The sequence below is a fragment of the Lepus europaeus genome, chromosome 19 (genome assembly GCF_033115175.1).
Source record: "Lepus europaeus isolate LE1 chromosome 19, mLepTim1.pri, whole genome shotgun sequence".
NCBI lineage: Eukaryota > Metazoa > Chordata > Mammalia > Lagomorpha > Leporidae > Lepus > Lepus europaeus.
The window spans coordinates 5,622,412-5,635,521 of record NC_084845.1 but is presented as its reverse complement, the minus strand read 5'-3'; the positions used below and the strand labels follow the sequence as shown (position 1 = coordinate 5,635,521).

Here is a 13,110-nt window from a genome sequence, read left to right as displayed (position 1 = left end):
CGTGCATCTCACTGGCTCATCTCAAGGCTTCAGGCCTGGCTGTCACAGGCAATTGGGGGAGTCAGCCAGTGGGTGGAAGGTCCTCTCTCTCTCTCTCTCTCTCTCTCTCTCTCTCTCTCTCAAATGAAATGAAAATAAATACGTCTTTAAAAACGGTTTAAAACACAGTAATCAAACCACAGAACTTCCTGGCAAACACAGGGTCTCCGTCTTCTCACCCAGGAGGCCGTGCCCCTCCCCGAGGGGGGTTGGGGGAGGTGCGGAGACCCCAGCCTCATGGCGGTTGCCGGCAGCCCGTGTTGGTCTTAGCCGGCTTCTGGCTGCAGCTCCGCTCCTGGGGTGCAGCCTAATGGCGTCGCCGTGCTGGAGCCCAGGAAGGGTTCTGAGCCGGGGTGGGGGCTGAGTAAGCTGGACCAGGAGGAGTCTGTGGGGCCTTGGTGGGTCGGGGGTCCCGGGGCCTCCTGGGCAGGAGGCGGCGGCAGAGCTGAGCTGTGGCCTCAGGATCAGCCGCCCCCTGTAGCTGTGGGTGATGGGGTGTGGGCCTGGGGCCCAGAGAAGCCCCCCAGGCTGGGGCTGAGAAGGAGCTGGGGAGGAGCTGGCAGGAGGGAGGCCGGGCAGAGCTTTGGGGGTCGGGGAGGGCAGTGTGGGGACCTCCGGGGCCCTGCCTGGAGGGACGGAAAGCTGCCAAGCTCAGAGGGACGACCAAGCTGGCCTCTGCCGGGCGCCCAGCACAGCCGGGCCCTGGGCTAAGTCCCCCCACCTTTTACACTTTCTGTTTAAACTTCAGCAAATACTGGAGGGTGTAGTAGCAGAAAATGTGTCATCTTACCCATTTGTAGGGGTGGGTTGTGGCAAGGACGTCCCGCCGACAGGCAGCCGTGGCCACCACCCACCTCCTCTTCCCCACTTGTCCGTCTTCCCAGTTGGACACCTGTACCCACCCTCACAAGCCCCCGGGCACCGCGTCCCCATCTCCGCCTCCATGAACCCGGCTGCTCCTATGCTGGAATCGCCCCTACCCCCAGCCTGGTGTTCTCTGGGTTCCCCCGTGCTGAGGCCAGCGCCAGAGCCACTTCCTCTTCAGGGCTAAATACTATTCCACCGTGTGCGCTTTTGTGTCACATTTGTTTATACAGCTAGCAGCTAAGCCCTTTTCTTTCTTTATTTTTTTAAAGATTAATTTATTTGAAAGGCAGAGTTTCAGAGAGGCAGAGAGAGAGGGAGAGAGAGAGAGAGAGAGAGAGAGAGAGAGAGAGATGACAGTCTTCCACCTACTGGCTTATTCCCCAAATGGCCTCAATGGCCGGAGCTGTGCTGATCCGAAGCCAGGACCCGGGAGCTTCTTCTGGGTCTCCCATGCAGGTGCAGGGGCCTAAGGACATGGCCCATCTTCTACTGCTTTCCCAGGCCACAGCAGAGAGCTGGATCGGAAGTGGAGCAGCTGGGACTCAAACCGGTGCCTGTACGGGATGCTGGCACTGCAGGCGGCGGCTTTACCCTCTATGCCACGGTGCCAGCCCCTCCAGCTAAGCTCTCGATGTGGGCTGGATCCCTCCCTCCCTCCCTCCGTTCCCTCCCTCCCCCTTCCCTTCCTCTCTCCCTCTCTCCCACCTGCCTCCCTTTCTCTCTCCCCCTCCTTTCAAAACAGACCTTCTCCCCCAGTTCTCTGCCCTAGCAGACAACGCACACTGCAAGTTACGAGGGCTTGTGGAAGGGCACAGCCTCGGACCTGCACCGTGCACGGTGGGTTAAACCACTGTCTGGGGCGCCCACACCCGCTGGAGCGCCAGTTCGAGTCCCGGCTGCTCCACTTCCAATCCAGCTCCCTGCTGATGTGCCTGGGAAAGCAGCAGAGGACGGCCCACATGCTTGGGCCCCTGCACCCACATGGGAGACCCTGATGGAGTTCCTGGCTCTTGGCTTCAGCCTGGCCCAGCCCTGGCCATTGTGTGGTCATCTGGGGAGTCAATCAGCAGACAAAAGATCTCTCTTTCCATCTCTGTAACTCTGCCTTTGAAGTAAATACATAAATCCTTGAAAAATTGAAGTAAAAAGGTGCAGTCAGCACAAAGGCCTTGAGGTGGGAGAGGCCCACTGGGAGGGCAGCGCATCTCCGGGAGAAGAGAAGGCAAGGGCAGTGATGTCATGGGAAGCCTGCAGCCACTGGACGGGCACTGCGCTGGTCCCATTGTACAGACTGAGAAACTGAGGCCGAAGGAGAGACAGAGGCTCACCCAGCTGGCAGGAGCGGGAGGCAGCGTGCAGGCCCCAGGACTCTGGGAGCCCCATGCCATGCCCTCAGCTATTCCGTCCACTGTCAAGTTCATTTGCCCTGAGTACGGTGTCTGACACAGGATTCAGTCACCAAAGCCTCTCCCAGTCGGTCGTGTGAGAATCCGGGGTTCTCCTACCACCCCCAGTGCACAGACCAGGAAGCCGGGGCCAAGCAGGGTCCACCCCGGGCTTGCACAACGCGGAGCAGCTGCCATGATCCGACCCCAGGCGGAGGGCGCCCGAGAGAACAAAGGGCTGGATGGTGCAATGCCTCGGCGGGGCGGTGGGATTAGCTGGACCGGGAGGAAGACGCCTCTCGCATTGTCCCGGGAAGGAAGGAGGAAAGGGCGGCGAGGTGGCCGGTGGGTGACAGGAAGTGGAGGCCCAGCCTGCCTGGCGGCTTCTGTGCCAACTCGAGCAAGGGGGCACCGGGCGGGCGGGCGTGGGAAGGGCCGAGGGTGGCAGAGGAGGGGCCCGGGGGGAAGCCAGGGATTGTGCGTTTGAAGGGACAGCGCCCCAACAGGTGGATGATGGGTGTTTTGGGGACTGGGGATGCTGAGCCGGCACAGGCGGAGAGCCTGGATGGAGGGGGCTGTGGGGAAGGCAGAGGGGGCTCGGCAGGGAGACGGCGCGTGGAGGGTCAGGGGTCTTTGTGAAGAACAGGTGTGGTCGAGGAGGGGGGGCACAGGTGGGATGCAGGGTTTGCTCATCCAGGTGGGGAGAGAGGGAGGCCGGCGTGGCTATAGGGGCGGCCGGCGTGGCAGGTAGCGTCTGGCCACACGGAGATCGTGGGGCTGGGAAGCTGGGGGTCTTTTTCACTGGGGCAGCCGGTGCGTGTCCCGGGCTCCACAGGGCAGGGGCCCAGAATTGGCTCGAGTAGCACGTTGGAGCCCCACGAATGCTTCCTGAGATTAGGGACCCTCTTCTGGTGCCGCCCACAGGGGAGGAAACCTGGCTGCGGCATGAGTGACTGGTGCAAGCGATGGAATTGGGACTCCAACCCAGCACACCAGAACAGACACAAGCTATGCCAGCCGGGGTGCGGGGCGGGGCGGGGGCAGAACTCTGTTTGTCTCCTCCTCCGATGGGTCCCCACCCTCCAGGACAGTGGGCGTGCACCTGAACTCCTGCTGGCTCAGCATCGGGGCAGCCATCACCCAGCCCCCAAAAACTGATGAGGCCGGCGCTGTGGAGTAGTAGGTTAAGCATCCCCCAGTGGCACCGGCATCCCATATGTGTGCCGGTTCGAGTCCTGGCTGCTCCTCTTCCAATCCAGCTCTCTGCTATGGTCTAAGTCCTTGGGCCCCTGCACCTGGAGATCTGGAGGAAGCTCCTGGCTTCTGGCTTTGGATCGGCACAGCTCTGGCTGTTGCAGCCAGTTGAGGAACGAACCAGCAGATGGAAGACCTCTCTCCCCCTTTCTACCCGGCCCCCCCCGCCTCTCTGTAACTCTGCTTTCCAATTAAATAAATAAATCTTAAAAACAAAACAAAAAAAAAACCCGTATCATCCAACTACTGACCTGGTGTCCCAGGCACACGGTCCAGGCTTGTGGACCTCACCTTTGTCTTCCACTGGGTCCTGATGCTTTTTCTAGCCCATTACATCCCAAACCTCATGTAACTGCGCCGTCAGCCCTGATCAGCATCCTCTCCCTGGCTGCTCAGGTCAGACGCTGGGAGTGGTCAGCGGTCACCTTGGTCCTCTCGGTCACCCTCATCCAGAGCCACCCTTCTCTCCCACCTGGTGGTGCCATAGCATCCAAACTGGCGCCTCACTGCCTCCCTCCCACCTCAAGCCAGTATCGTCTCAGAGCGTGAAGCGGGATCCTGCAGCGAGATGGAAACGCTCCAAGCCAGCCAGCCTCTGGCTCTTGTCCATCACCTATCATGCTTCCTCACCTTTCTCTACGCCATTAGAGCCCTCCGCAGGGCTCTGGCCATTGCTGCTCCCTCAGCCTGGCACTCCCTCCCCACCTGCCATTCTTCCCATGGGCGTTCTTCAAGCCTCAGCTGAGAGGTCCCTCCCTGATTGAACCCTCTCTTCCAGTTTCTCTCTCACAGCCTTTGGTGGTTTCCTTCCTCTGCCTTATTTTAATCTGTAATTGCTTTACGTGTTTGCACCCTTGTTTGTTGTTGCTCTGTTTTTTTTTTCTTTTCCTCTCTATGGCACTTATCACCGTTGGACTTTCCTCATGTTTTATTTATTTTCTTGGTCTTGTATGTCATCTGTCCCCACACAGCTCAAGGATCAATGCTGACGGGGCAGGGGTCGCCACCCACCTTACCTGCATCTGCGCCCAGACACAACGTGGGAAGAGGCAGGGGCTCTCTCACGGGCTCTGGGGCTTCACGATGGCTGGTTCTCGTCTACCCCATTCACGGTTGGACCCCTGCGCCGTCTGGGACCTGGCATGGGCAGGAGCTTTATGAGAACACACCAGACCGGGGAGACCATCCTGCCGCCGATTCTCCCCAGCACCTCTGCATGGAAGGCAGCGCCTCGTCAGCCCTGACAGTGGTCTGCAGTCACGCAGTGGAGACAGGGGAGCCCGGCTTCTAAGTCTGCCTCCAGATCCTCACGGGAGACAAGTGCTTCCTGCCCCAGGGGCGAGACGAGGGGTCTCACAGACCACAGCATCCAGCGGGAACACGGGTCCCTCGGGTTTAGGTAGGGGAGGGTGTACCAGGTCCAGGGACCTCCGCAGAAGTCCACCCGCCACGATGACAGGGACTCCTGCCCGGCTATGGGACGCCTTCTGTTTACCAAATCTCCTGCCCGGCTATGGGATGCCTTCTGTTTACCAAAGCCTCCTGCATGACTATGGGACGCCTTCTGTTTACCAAAACCTCCTGCCCAGCTATGGGACGCCTTCTGTTTACCAAATCTCCTGCCTGGCTATGGGACGCCTTCTGTTTACCAAAGCCTCCTGCCCGGCTATGGGACGCCTTCTGTTTACCAAAGCCTCCAAGCTCCCAGAGGGATCTGACTCCTGGAGCCAGCCCTGTCTGCTCCGAGCCCTCCCCAGGGAGCACCATCATGCCAGAGGGACCCTCGGCGTCTACAGAAATTCCCTGCAGGCCAGGCGCTCTACACCTGCAAGCCGGCCTCTGCGCCTCTCACACTCATCCTTACTCACCTCTGGGTCTTGGTTCAAACACGACCTCCTCCAGGAAGTGCCCCGTGACGCACACGCCGAGTTAGGTGCCCCACCTCTGCCCTTCCTAACCCTCATGCCGCACAGAGGCCTCTGGGCAAGCAGGTGCCTCCGACAGGGAGCCCACTGAGGGCAGGGCCGGGCGCTGACTCAGCTGTTTACCCACTGCTCCGCGCAGGGCCCGGCTCCTGGGAGGACCAGGAAATGTTTGCGGCGTGAATAAAGGGGCTGATCCGTCCCACGCCTCTTCAGGGAAAACCTCCTGCCGGAGCCCAGAGCCTCAGCCTGGCCCCCTGCACCTGCCGCTCCCTCTGACAGGATGCTCTTCCCGCCGGCTGTGGGGGTCTTCTCTCCCCCAGGCCTCTCTCATCCAGCCTACCTAGTGTGTGGGACATGCTTCCCATCCCCTGCTTATCACGACACGCCGGAAATGCAACTTTTGCTTTTTTCTCTGTCTTGTTCACTGCTGTCACACATCCCACCCTTAATAAACACTTGTGGGGGTCCAGAGGTCAGGGAGGGTTTGCAACATCTCCCCGGGGTCTGCCCACCTGTCTCTCAGCCTCAAAGACTGGCTCAGAGACCCAGGCAGGGAGGCAGGAGGAAGGCGCCGACTCCGGTCTGGGCTGGGGAGAAACGTGGCTGCGCAGCACCGCCACCTGATGCACGCGCGTGGCCACGGCGACCCCTTGTGGCCAGAGCTGAGACCAGCGCCTTCCGCAGCTCTTCTGAGCACCCACGGAGGTTTCTGTTTTGTTTGAAACCCAACAACAGCCCTGGGTGTCAGCACCATCCCTCTCCATCTTGTGCCCCGGGACACGCAGCTCGAGGGGCAGAGCTTGGCTGGGGACTCGGGCAGTCTGGCAATGGACTCCAGGCTAGAAACCTGCACTGCCCAGGACAGGAGCCACACCTGCCAGGGGCGACTCCAATGTGGCTCTCAACTGAGACTAGCTGTGAGGGTCACACACACGCGGGCTCCAACGGCTCAGTATGAAAAAGAGGAAGAGAGAGGCTGATGCTCTGGTGTCTGCGACGCCAGCATCCCATGTAAGCGCTGGTTCAAGTCCTGGCTGCTCCACTTCTGATCCAGGCCCCTGCTAACGGCCTGGGAAAGCAGCAGCAGATGGCCCAAGTGCTTGGACCCTTGCACTTACATGGGAGACCTGGATGAAGCTCCCGGCTCCTGGCTTCAGCATGGCTCAGCCCTGGCCATTGCGACCATTTGGGGGAGTGAACCAGTGGATGCAAAATCTCTCTCCCCTCGCCCCCCCCATCCATGTCACACTGCCTTTCAAATCAAGAAATCAACCTAGTTTTTAAAAAGGCCAACTTGTATGCAGTGAGTAAAATAAGGGATATCATTAAAATGTCACCTGACCTCCCTCCTTTAAAAATATGGGAACTAGGGCTGGCGCCGTGGCTCAACAGGCTAATCCTCCGCCTTGCGGCGCCGGCACACCGGGTTCTAGTCCCGGTTGGGGCTCCAGATTCTGTCCCGGTTGCCCCTCTTCCAGGCCAGCTCTCTGCTGTGGCCAGGGAGTGCAGAGGAGGATGGCCCAAGTGCTTGGGCCCTGCACCCCATGGGAGACCAGGAGAAGCACCTGGCTCCTGCCATCAGATCAGCGCGGTGCGCTGGCCGCAGCATGCCAGCCGTGGTGGCCACTGGAGGGTGAACCAACGGCAAAAGGAAGACCTTTCTCTCTGTCTCTACCTCTCTCACTGTCCACTCTGCCTGTCTAAAAAAAAATGGGAACTAGAAAATTGAACGTTCCGAGGTTTGCATATTTCTTTTAGACAGCAGGACTTCAACTCTAGCAGAGACCTGGCCCGATCCCACCCCGTTGTGAGGAAGGGGAGAGGTCTCGGCTCCAAAGCTGCCCCCCAGCTGCAAGAACCCACTTCCCTGGTTCCAGGGGGCGCACGGCAAAACGGCCCCTCCCTGGCGTGCTGCTGTGTGACCGGGGCCCCACCCGGGCCACAAGTCTACCCTCCAAAAACCTGGGGTGCAAACCCCGCCTTCTCGCCCCCTGAGCTGGGAGGAAGAAACTCCGCCCAGCAGCCCGGCTCCCAACCAGCCTCTCCTACTATCAACCTTGATCATCTAGCGCCCCCTACTGGCCGTTCTCCTCACAGCAGCTGGAGTAATTATTATAGAAATTATTATGGAAATCGGACCTGCTCTGGGGACCAACCCCCTCTAAAAGAGGCACCACCACTCTTAAGAATAAAACCCAAGTCCCTGTCGGCCGCCTAAGGCCCCGCAGACCTGCGTCTGGCCCCTGCCCTTCCTCTCCCTGCTGGCCATGCCGGGCCACACTTGCCAAGCTCTCTCATCTGCAAGGTTTCTTCTTTGGCTTCCTGCGGGTCTCTGCTCAGGTGCGTCCAGCTTCCTGCCCTGATAAGGACCCCCAAGGACCCCCCCAGGACGCTGGGGGAGGGAGGAGCCCCCCAGCCCAGCTCCCCAGGAAGCATGGGGGCCTCACTGCCTTGGCTACCTGCAGGGTCGCAACCCCGGAACCACAGCCTCCTGGGGGCCAAACCCTCCCAGGAGCCACTGGGCAGGCGGGCGGGCCGGCAGCAGTCACCTAGCAGTTCCATTTTCTCCCAAGAGTACTTCGAGGGAGCCAGGGGTGCCACGCAGATGAGGGCGCAGTGACGTCTTCGTGGGAGAAGGTGGGAGGACGCAGAAGGCTCCCGCAGCCGGACCTCCACAGCCCCAGGTTCCCAGGGTGCATCCGGCTTCCCCTCGCCTGTGACACAGATGCTGGGGGGACACAGGGAGGGGTGGAGGGCCCTGGTGGGAGCTGGCCATGGCCGGGGAGGTCAAGGTGGGGATGGCTCCAGACGCTGCAGCCCTACTGTACACTGGGAGGGAGCACCACGACGGAGACCGTGAGTGACACCTGCCCATCAAGTCAGGAGGCTGTTCATCCCACTGCAGGCTCAAGCATCCCCTCCCTCCTCCTCAGCCGCACGGGTCTGGGGCGCAGTTGCTATAGGGTCCCAGGTCGCGGGTTCCCTGTCCCCCTCCCAACCCCAGCTGGGAGGCCCGGGCACAGGTAACTCAGGTTTATTCACAGTCACAGGCAGCCCCGACCCTGCCGTCACAGGAGGACGGAGCCCCCTCCGCGTCCCCCTCCACGCCCCGCTCCGCGTCCCACGGCGCCCCCGGGGCCCCCTCCACAGCCCCCTCCTGGTCCCCCGGCGCCCCTGGGCCCCCTCCACATCCCTCTCCGCGTCCTCCGGCGCCCCCCAGGCCCCCTCCTGGTAACCCGGCACCCCCCGGGCCCCCTCCTCGTCCAGCCCGCGGCGGCCCCCAGGCCCCCTCCACACCACCCTCCACATCCCCCGGCGTCCCCTGGGCCCCCTCCAGGGGTCCCCCGGCGCCCCCTGGGCCCCCTCCACAGCCCCCTCCTCATCCCCCGGCGCCCCCCGGGCCCCCTCCACAGCCCCCTCCACACCCCCCGGCGCCCCCGGGCCCCCTCCACAACCCCCTTGCGCTCCCCCGCTGCCCCCCGGGGCCCCCTCCTGGTCCCCCGGCGCCCCCGGGCCCCCTCCACAGCCCCCTCCACATCCCCCGGCGCCCCCCAGGCCCTCTCCTCGTCCAGCCCGCGGCGGCCCTTGCCGATGGCCAGGCGGGGCCGGCCGCGGTTCAGGCCGTCCAGGAGCGCGCAGGCCTGGCAGAGCGCGCGGCTGGCCAGGGCCCCGCAGCGGGAGCAGGCGCCGGGGCGCGGGGGCCGCGCGGCCGGGGCCAGCGCCAGGCGCTCGGCCGAGTGCACCAGGTCCAGCACCACGGACGGCCGCGCCGCCTCCAGGCGCTTGAGCAGGTCGCGCGCGTGGCCGCGGAAGGCCTCCGGCGCGTACACGCACTCCTCGGAGAAGTAGTCGAGGCGGCGGAAGTGCGCGTACAGCACCACCTCCTTCTGCGAGGCCAGCTGCAGCGGGCGGCAGCGCGGCAGGGCGCCCCCCTCGCCCCGCGAGCCCAGGCCCCCGCCGCGGGCCAGCCGCGCCGCGTCGCCGCGCAGGAAGTTCATGAGCACCGTCTCGGCCATGTCGTCCGCGTTGTGGCCTGCGGAGGGGAACAGACGGTGGGATGGGTGTGGCGGGGGCCCAGAGACGTGGGGAGCAGGTGGAAGTCGGGGGCGCGCAGCTCATGGGAGCCCGCAGGGGCCGTCTTGGGGGGAACCTCCTTGGCCACCCACCCACTGCATACCAGACCCGGCCAATACCTTTGAAGCCTCAGATAAAGCTGCAAAAAATTCCCACTGCACACACAAGTCACGTGGGCTCCTACCAGAGCACCTCCGTGTACCCGCGGACCCCAACCAAGGGCCATCTGGCCCCCTCCTACCCGCCAGCGACGCGTGGCAGTGTCCGGAGGTATTTGTGCTTGTCCCAGCTGGGGCTGGGGGGACAGTGGCAGCGTCCAGTGGGGGAGAGGCCAGGGACGTGGGGACAGTCCTGCAGTGGACCGCACACTCCTAGACCACAGTTATCTGACCACCGAATACCAACGGGGCTGAGGGGGAGCAACCCGGGGCCCCGTGGGAAAGGCCGTCTCCATCTTCGCTCCAGCTTTGTCTCTAGTCATTGTGGCTTTCCAAGGATCTGCCGAGGCCGTACCTCCGCTCCTGGAACCCTGTTAAATGTTTATTGTCGACGGGCTGCTGGCTTCGCCGTTGTAAACCGCGTTACTCACAGGAGCCTGAGTTTGCTCCACACCTCGTCGTTAGGAACCCACTTGGGAGTGCGGTAATTACCGTAATTGCTACAAAACGCCTCGGAAAATAGAGCATATAGACAAAGGAAAAAAAAAACTTTTACAAGTTGAGGACTTTTCTTGACGCTGTCATTATTTTTACAAGTACAATTAGTGATTCAACAAATTCATTGTAAAAGAATCTCGCCCGTCCAGGCTGCTCTGTGTGCGAGGATTCTTCTTCCCACAAGAAGCAGCGAAGGCTCCCATTAGCCCCAGGGATTAGCCCCAAGTGACCGAGTAAGGAAGAGGCCACACCAGTGGATGAAGCCCACCATGCCCTCCCCAGAGTCCATGCCTGCTGTGGCTGCACAGGACAGAGATCCAGGGGCACCTTCCCTTCCACACCCTCCAGGGCTCCCTGAATCCGTCATCTCTCTCCCAGAGGATCATGGGGACCTCCCTCCTAAGTGGTCTCCAAGGCTCTGTCCTTGCCCCGGGACCCAGGTTCCACAGGGCGGCCAGGGAGAGCGTCACTAAGTGAAACTGTGTCCAGGTCGCTTCCACTGCTTCCCCCACCGCCTGGATGGAGCGTGAGCTCTTGAACTTGGGCTCTGGGCTGCAGCCCCACTGGACTTCGTGGAGCACCTCACGATGGGCTTGCCCTGGTCGGCGCTTCTGCTTGGGGCACGCCGCTGCCAGTCTTTGCCGGCTCCGTCTCAAGCCTGCGGAACTCGAAATGCATGCCTGGCTGAAGCGCCCTCCCTGTCACGAGGCTCTCTTTTGGAATACAGAGCCCGTAGAATTTGCTTCAGCGATATTTATGATCATTTATAATTTTATATTTGAAAACAGTGCGAAGGTAGGGATGTGTGTATTCTCAGCCCCAGCCTAATGATGATATGTGATATGTAATAAGTTATGTCATATGTGATACGTAATAAGTTATGGTTATATATATGATCCCTGCATATAAAATCACACACACACACACACACACTTCTGCTAACTCATCCAGTGGTCATAACAGGTACTGAGGTAGGTACCATGAACTTTAGGGATGAGAAACACAAGTACAGAGAGGTTAAGAAATGCAATGTGGCCACAGTTTGGGCCCGGCATATAGTAGAAACTCAGCCTGTGTTGAAGGAATGGATGAGAGGGAGAGAGAGATACTAAAAAATTACCAAAGGTAGGAGAGGCTCTCTGCTGTGGCCTGGGAAAGCAGCGGAAGATGACCCAAGTCCTGGGCCCCTGCACCTGCGTGAGAAACTGGGAAGAAGCTCCTGGCTCCTGGCTTCGGATCAGCTCAGTTCTGGCCATTGCAGTCATATGAGGAGTGAACCAGCGGATGGAAGACACCTCTCTCTCTCTCTCTCTCTCTCTCTCTGGCTCTACCTCCCTCTGTAACTCTTTCAAATAAATAAAATAAATCTTTAAAAAGAAAAAGAAACAACTTAAGGGCCAGCAGTATTTTTCAGAGGTAGGCATAGATTCCAAAAGGTGGACCATGAGATTTACGAAGATGAGAAACAGCTAAAAACAAACAAAAGGCCAAAGATTTACCTCCCAGAATCTCTCTTTCGCCCTGTCTTTCCTCCTTTGTCAATCTGTGTGGCCAACATCCAAGCCTTTGGACACCTCGCCTGGCCCCATCCTGTCCCCAGCAACACGAACCCTCAGGGTGCGCAAGTCCAAGGTGGAGCATGCGCAGATCCCCGACTCCCACCTGGCTCCGCCCCTCGCGCCCAGACCGCGGGTCTCCTTTCCACGTCCCGGGCATGCGCCCTGCACCCCCTCTCAGGGCCCGCCCCTGCCTGCGCATGCGCTCACCCGTCACGATGTGCGTGGCTTCCACGCGGCGCGCGCCCTCCTCCAGCGCTCGGCGCCGCAGCACCCCGCAGAAGGTGCAGCAGGAGCGGCTGCGGCCCGAGCCGGCCGTGCTGCGGGCCACGGCGTCCATGGTCCAGCCGCCGAAGAGGTCCGCGTAGGCCACGACGGTGAGCGGCAGCTCCCAGCGCGCCGCCTGGCGCCGCACGGCCGCCAGCGCCGCGTCCCGGTAGCCGCCGATGCCCTCGTCCACGGCCACCAGGTGCAGCGCGAGGCCCAGGCGCGGCGCGAGGGCGCGCAGCACGTGCGCCAGCACGGTGGAGTCCTTGCCCCCGGAGGCGCCCACGGCCACCACGGCGCCCGGCGGCAGCAGGCGGCCCGCGAGCACCGTGCGCAGCACCTCGGCCTCGAAGGCGGCGCAGAAGCAGGCGCCGCACAGCGCCTGCCCGGAGCGCGGGCGTCGGAGCGCGGCACGGGCCTTGCCGCAGGAGGCGCACGGCGGGGCGGGCATCGCGCGAGGCGGCGGCCTGTGCTGGGCGGAGAGGGGAGAGGCGGGTCACGCGTGGGTTCTGCGGAGCGGCCCTGCGCGCGCGAGGCCAGGGACAGGGTGTGCAGGCCAAGGGGCTTCTGCGGGGCGAGGAACCCGGAGGGGGACCCGCGGGGTCTAGCACGAGCAAGCCACCGCCTCCGGGGAGACTGCGGGGGTTACACTCGCTATGCACCGAGGAGAAGCCTGAAGAGCAAGTATCAGAGGAGGAGGAGGAGAGACGAGCAGGTTACATCCGGAGAGAGGCCGTGTCCTGTGCCCGGGGATGAGGGGGCAGCAGGTGCACGGCCTCCAGGGAGACAAGGTGCCTGGCATTGGCCTGGGCCGCCCGGGCTGTTCAGGAGCTTGGGGGTGGGGGGGCTGCGTCGCCAACTCTGGAGACAGAGGGAGGCCAGGGGACTGCGGCCGTGGCCGGCGACGGTGAGCAAATGAAAGGCTTCGCTCCGAGGGTGGGCTACCGTCCAGGGGTGGGTCTGAATGCAGCCTCTGAGCAGGGGGAACGCCTCCTCCAGGGAGACACAGAGGCAGCCTGGATTGCACCTCTGCAGAGACTAGCTGGTGGGCGTGGGGGGCTCCAGGATTGGCCTCAGTCCTGCTGTG

The 13,110-nt window shown here is 61.9% G+C and overlaps 1 protein-coding gene across 1 annotated transcript; it reads right to left on the bottom strand.

The window, feature by feature from the left end:
• Positions 1-4,623: 4,623 nt before the first annotated feature.
• Positions 4,624-12,474, bottom strand: CTU1 (cytosolic thiouridylase subunit 1). Its single transcript, XM_062175901.1, has 4 exons — positions 11,967-12,474; positions 9,007-9,503; positions 6,222-6,291; positions 4,624-4,682 (listed from the first exon to the last, which is right to left on the bottom strand). Exons 1-4 carry the CDS (start codon positions 12,472-12,474, stop codon positions 4,624-4,626), a joined length of 1,134 nt encoding a protein of 377 aa, XP_062031885.1.
• Between the last annotated feature and the right edge of the window lie 636 nt (positions 12,475-13,110).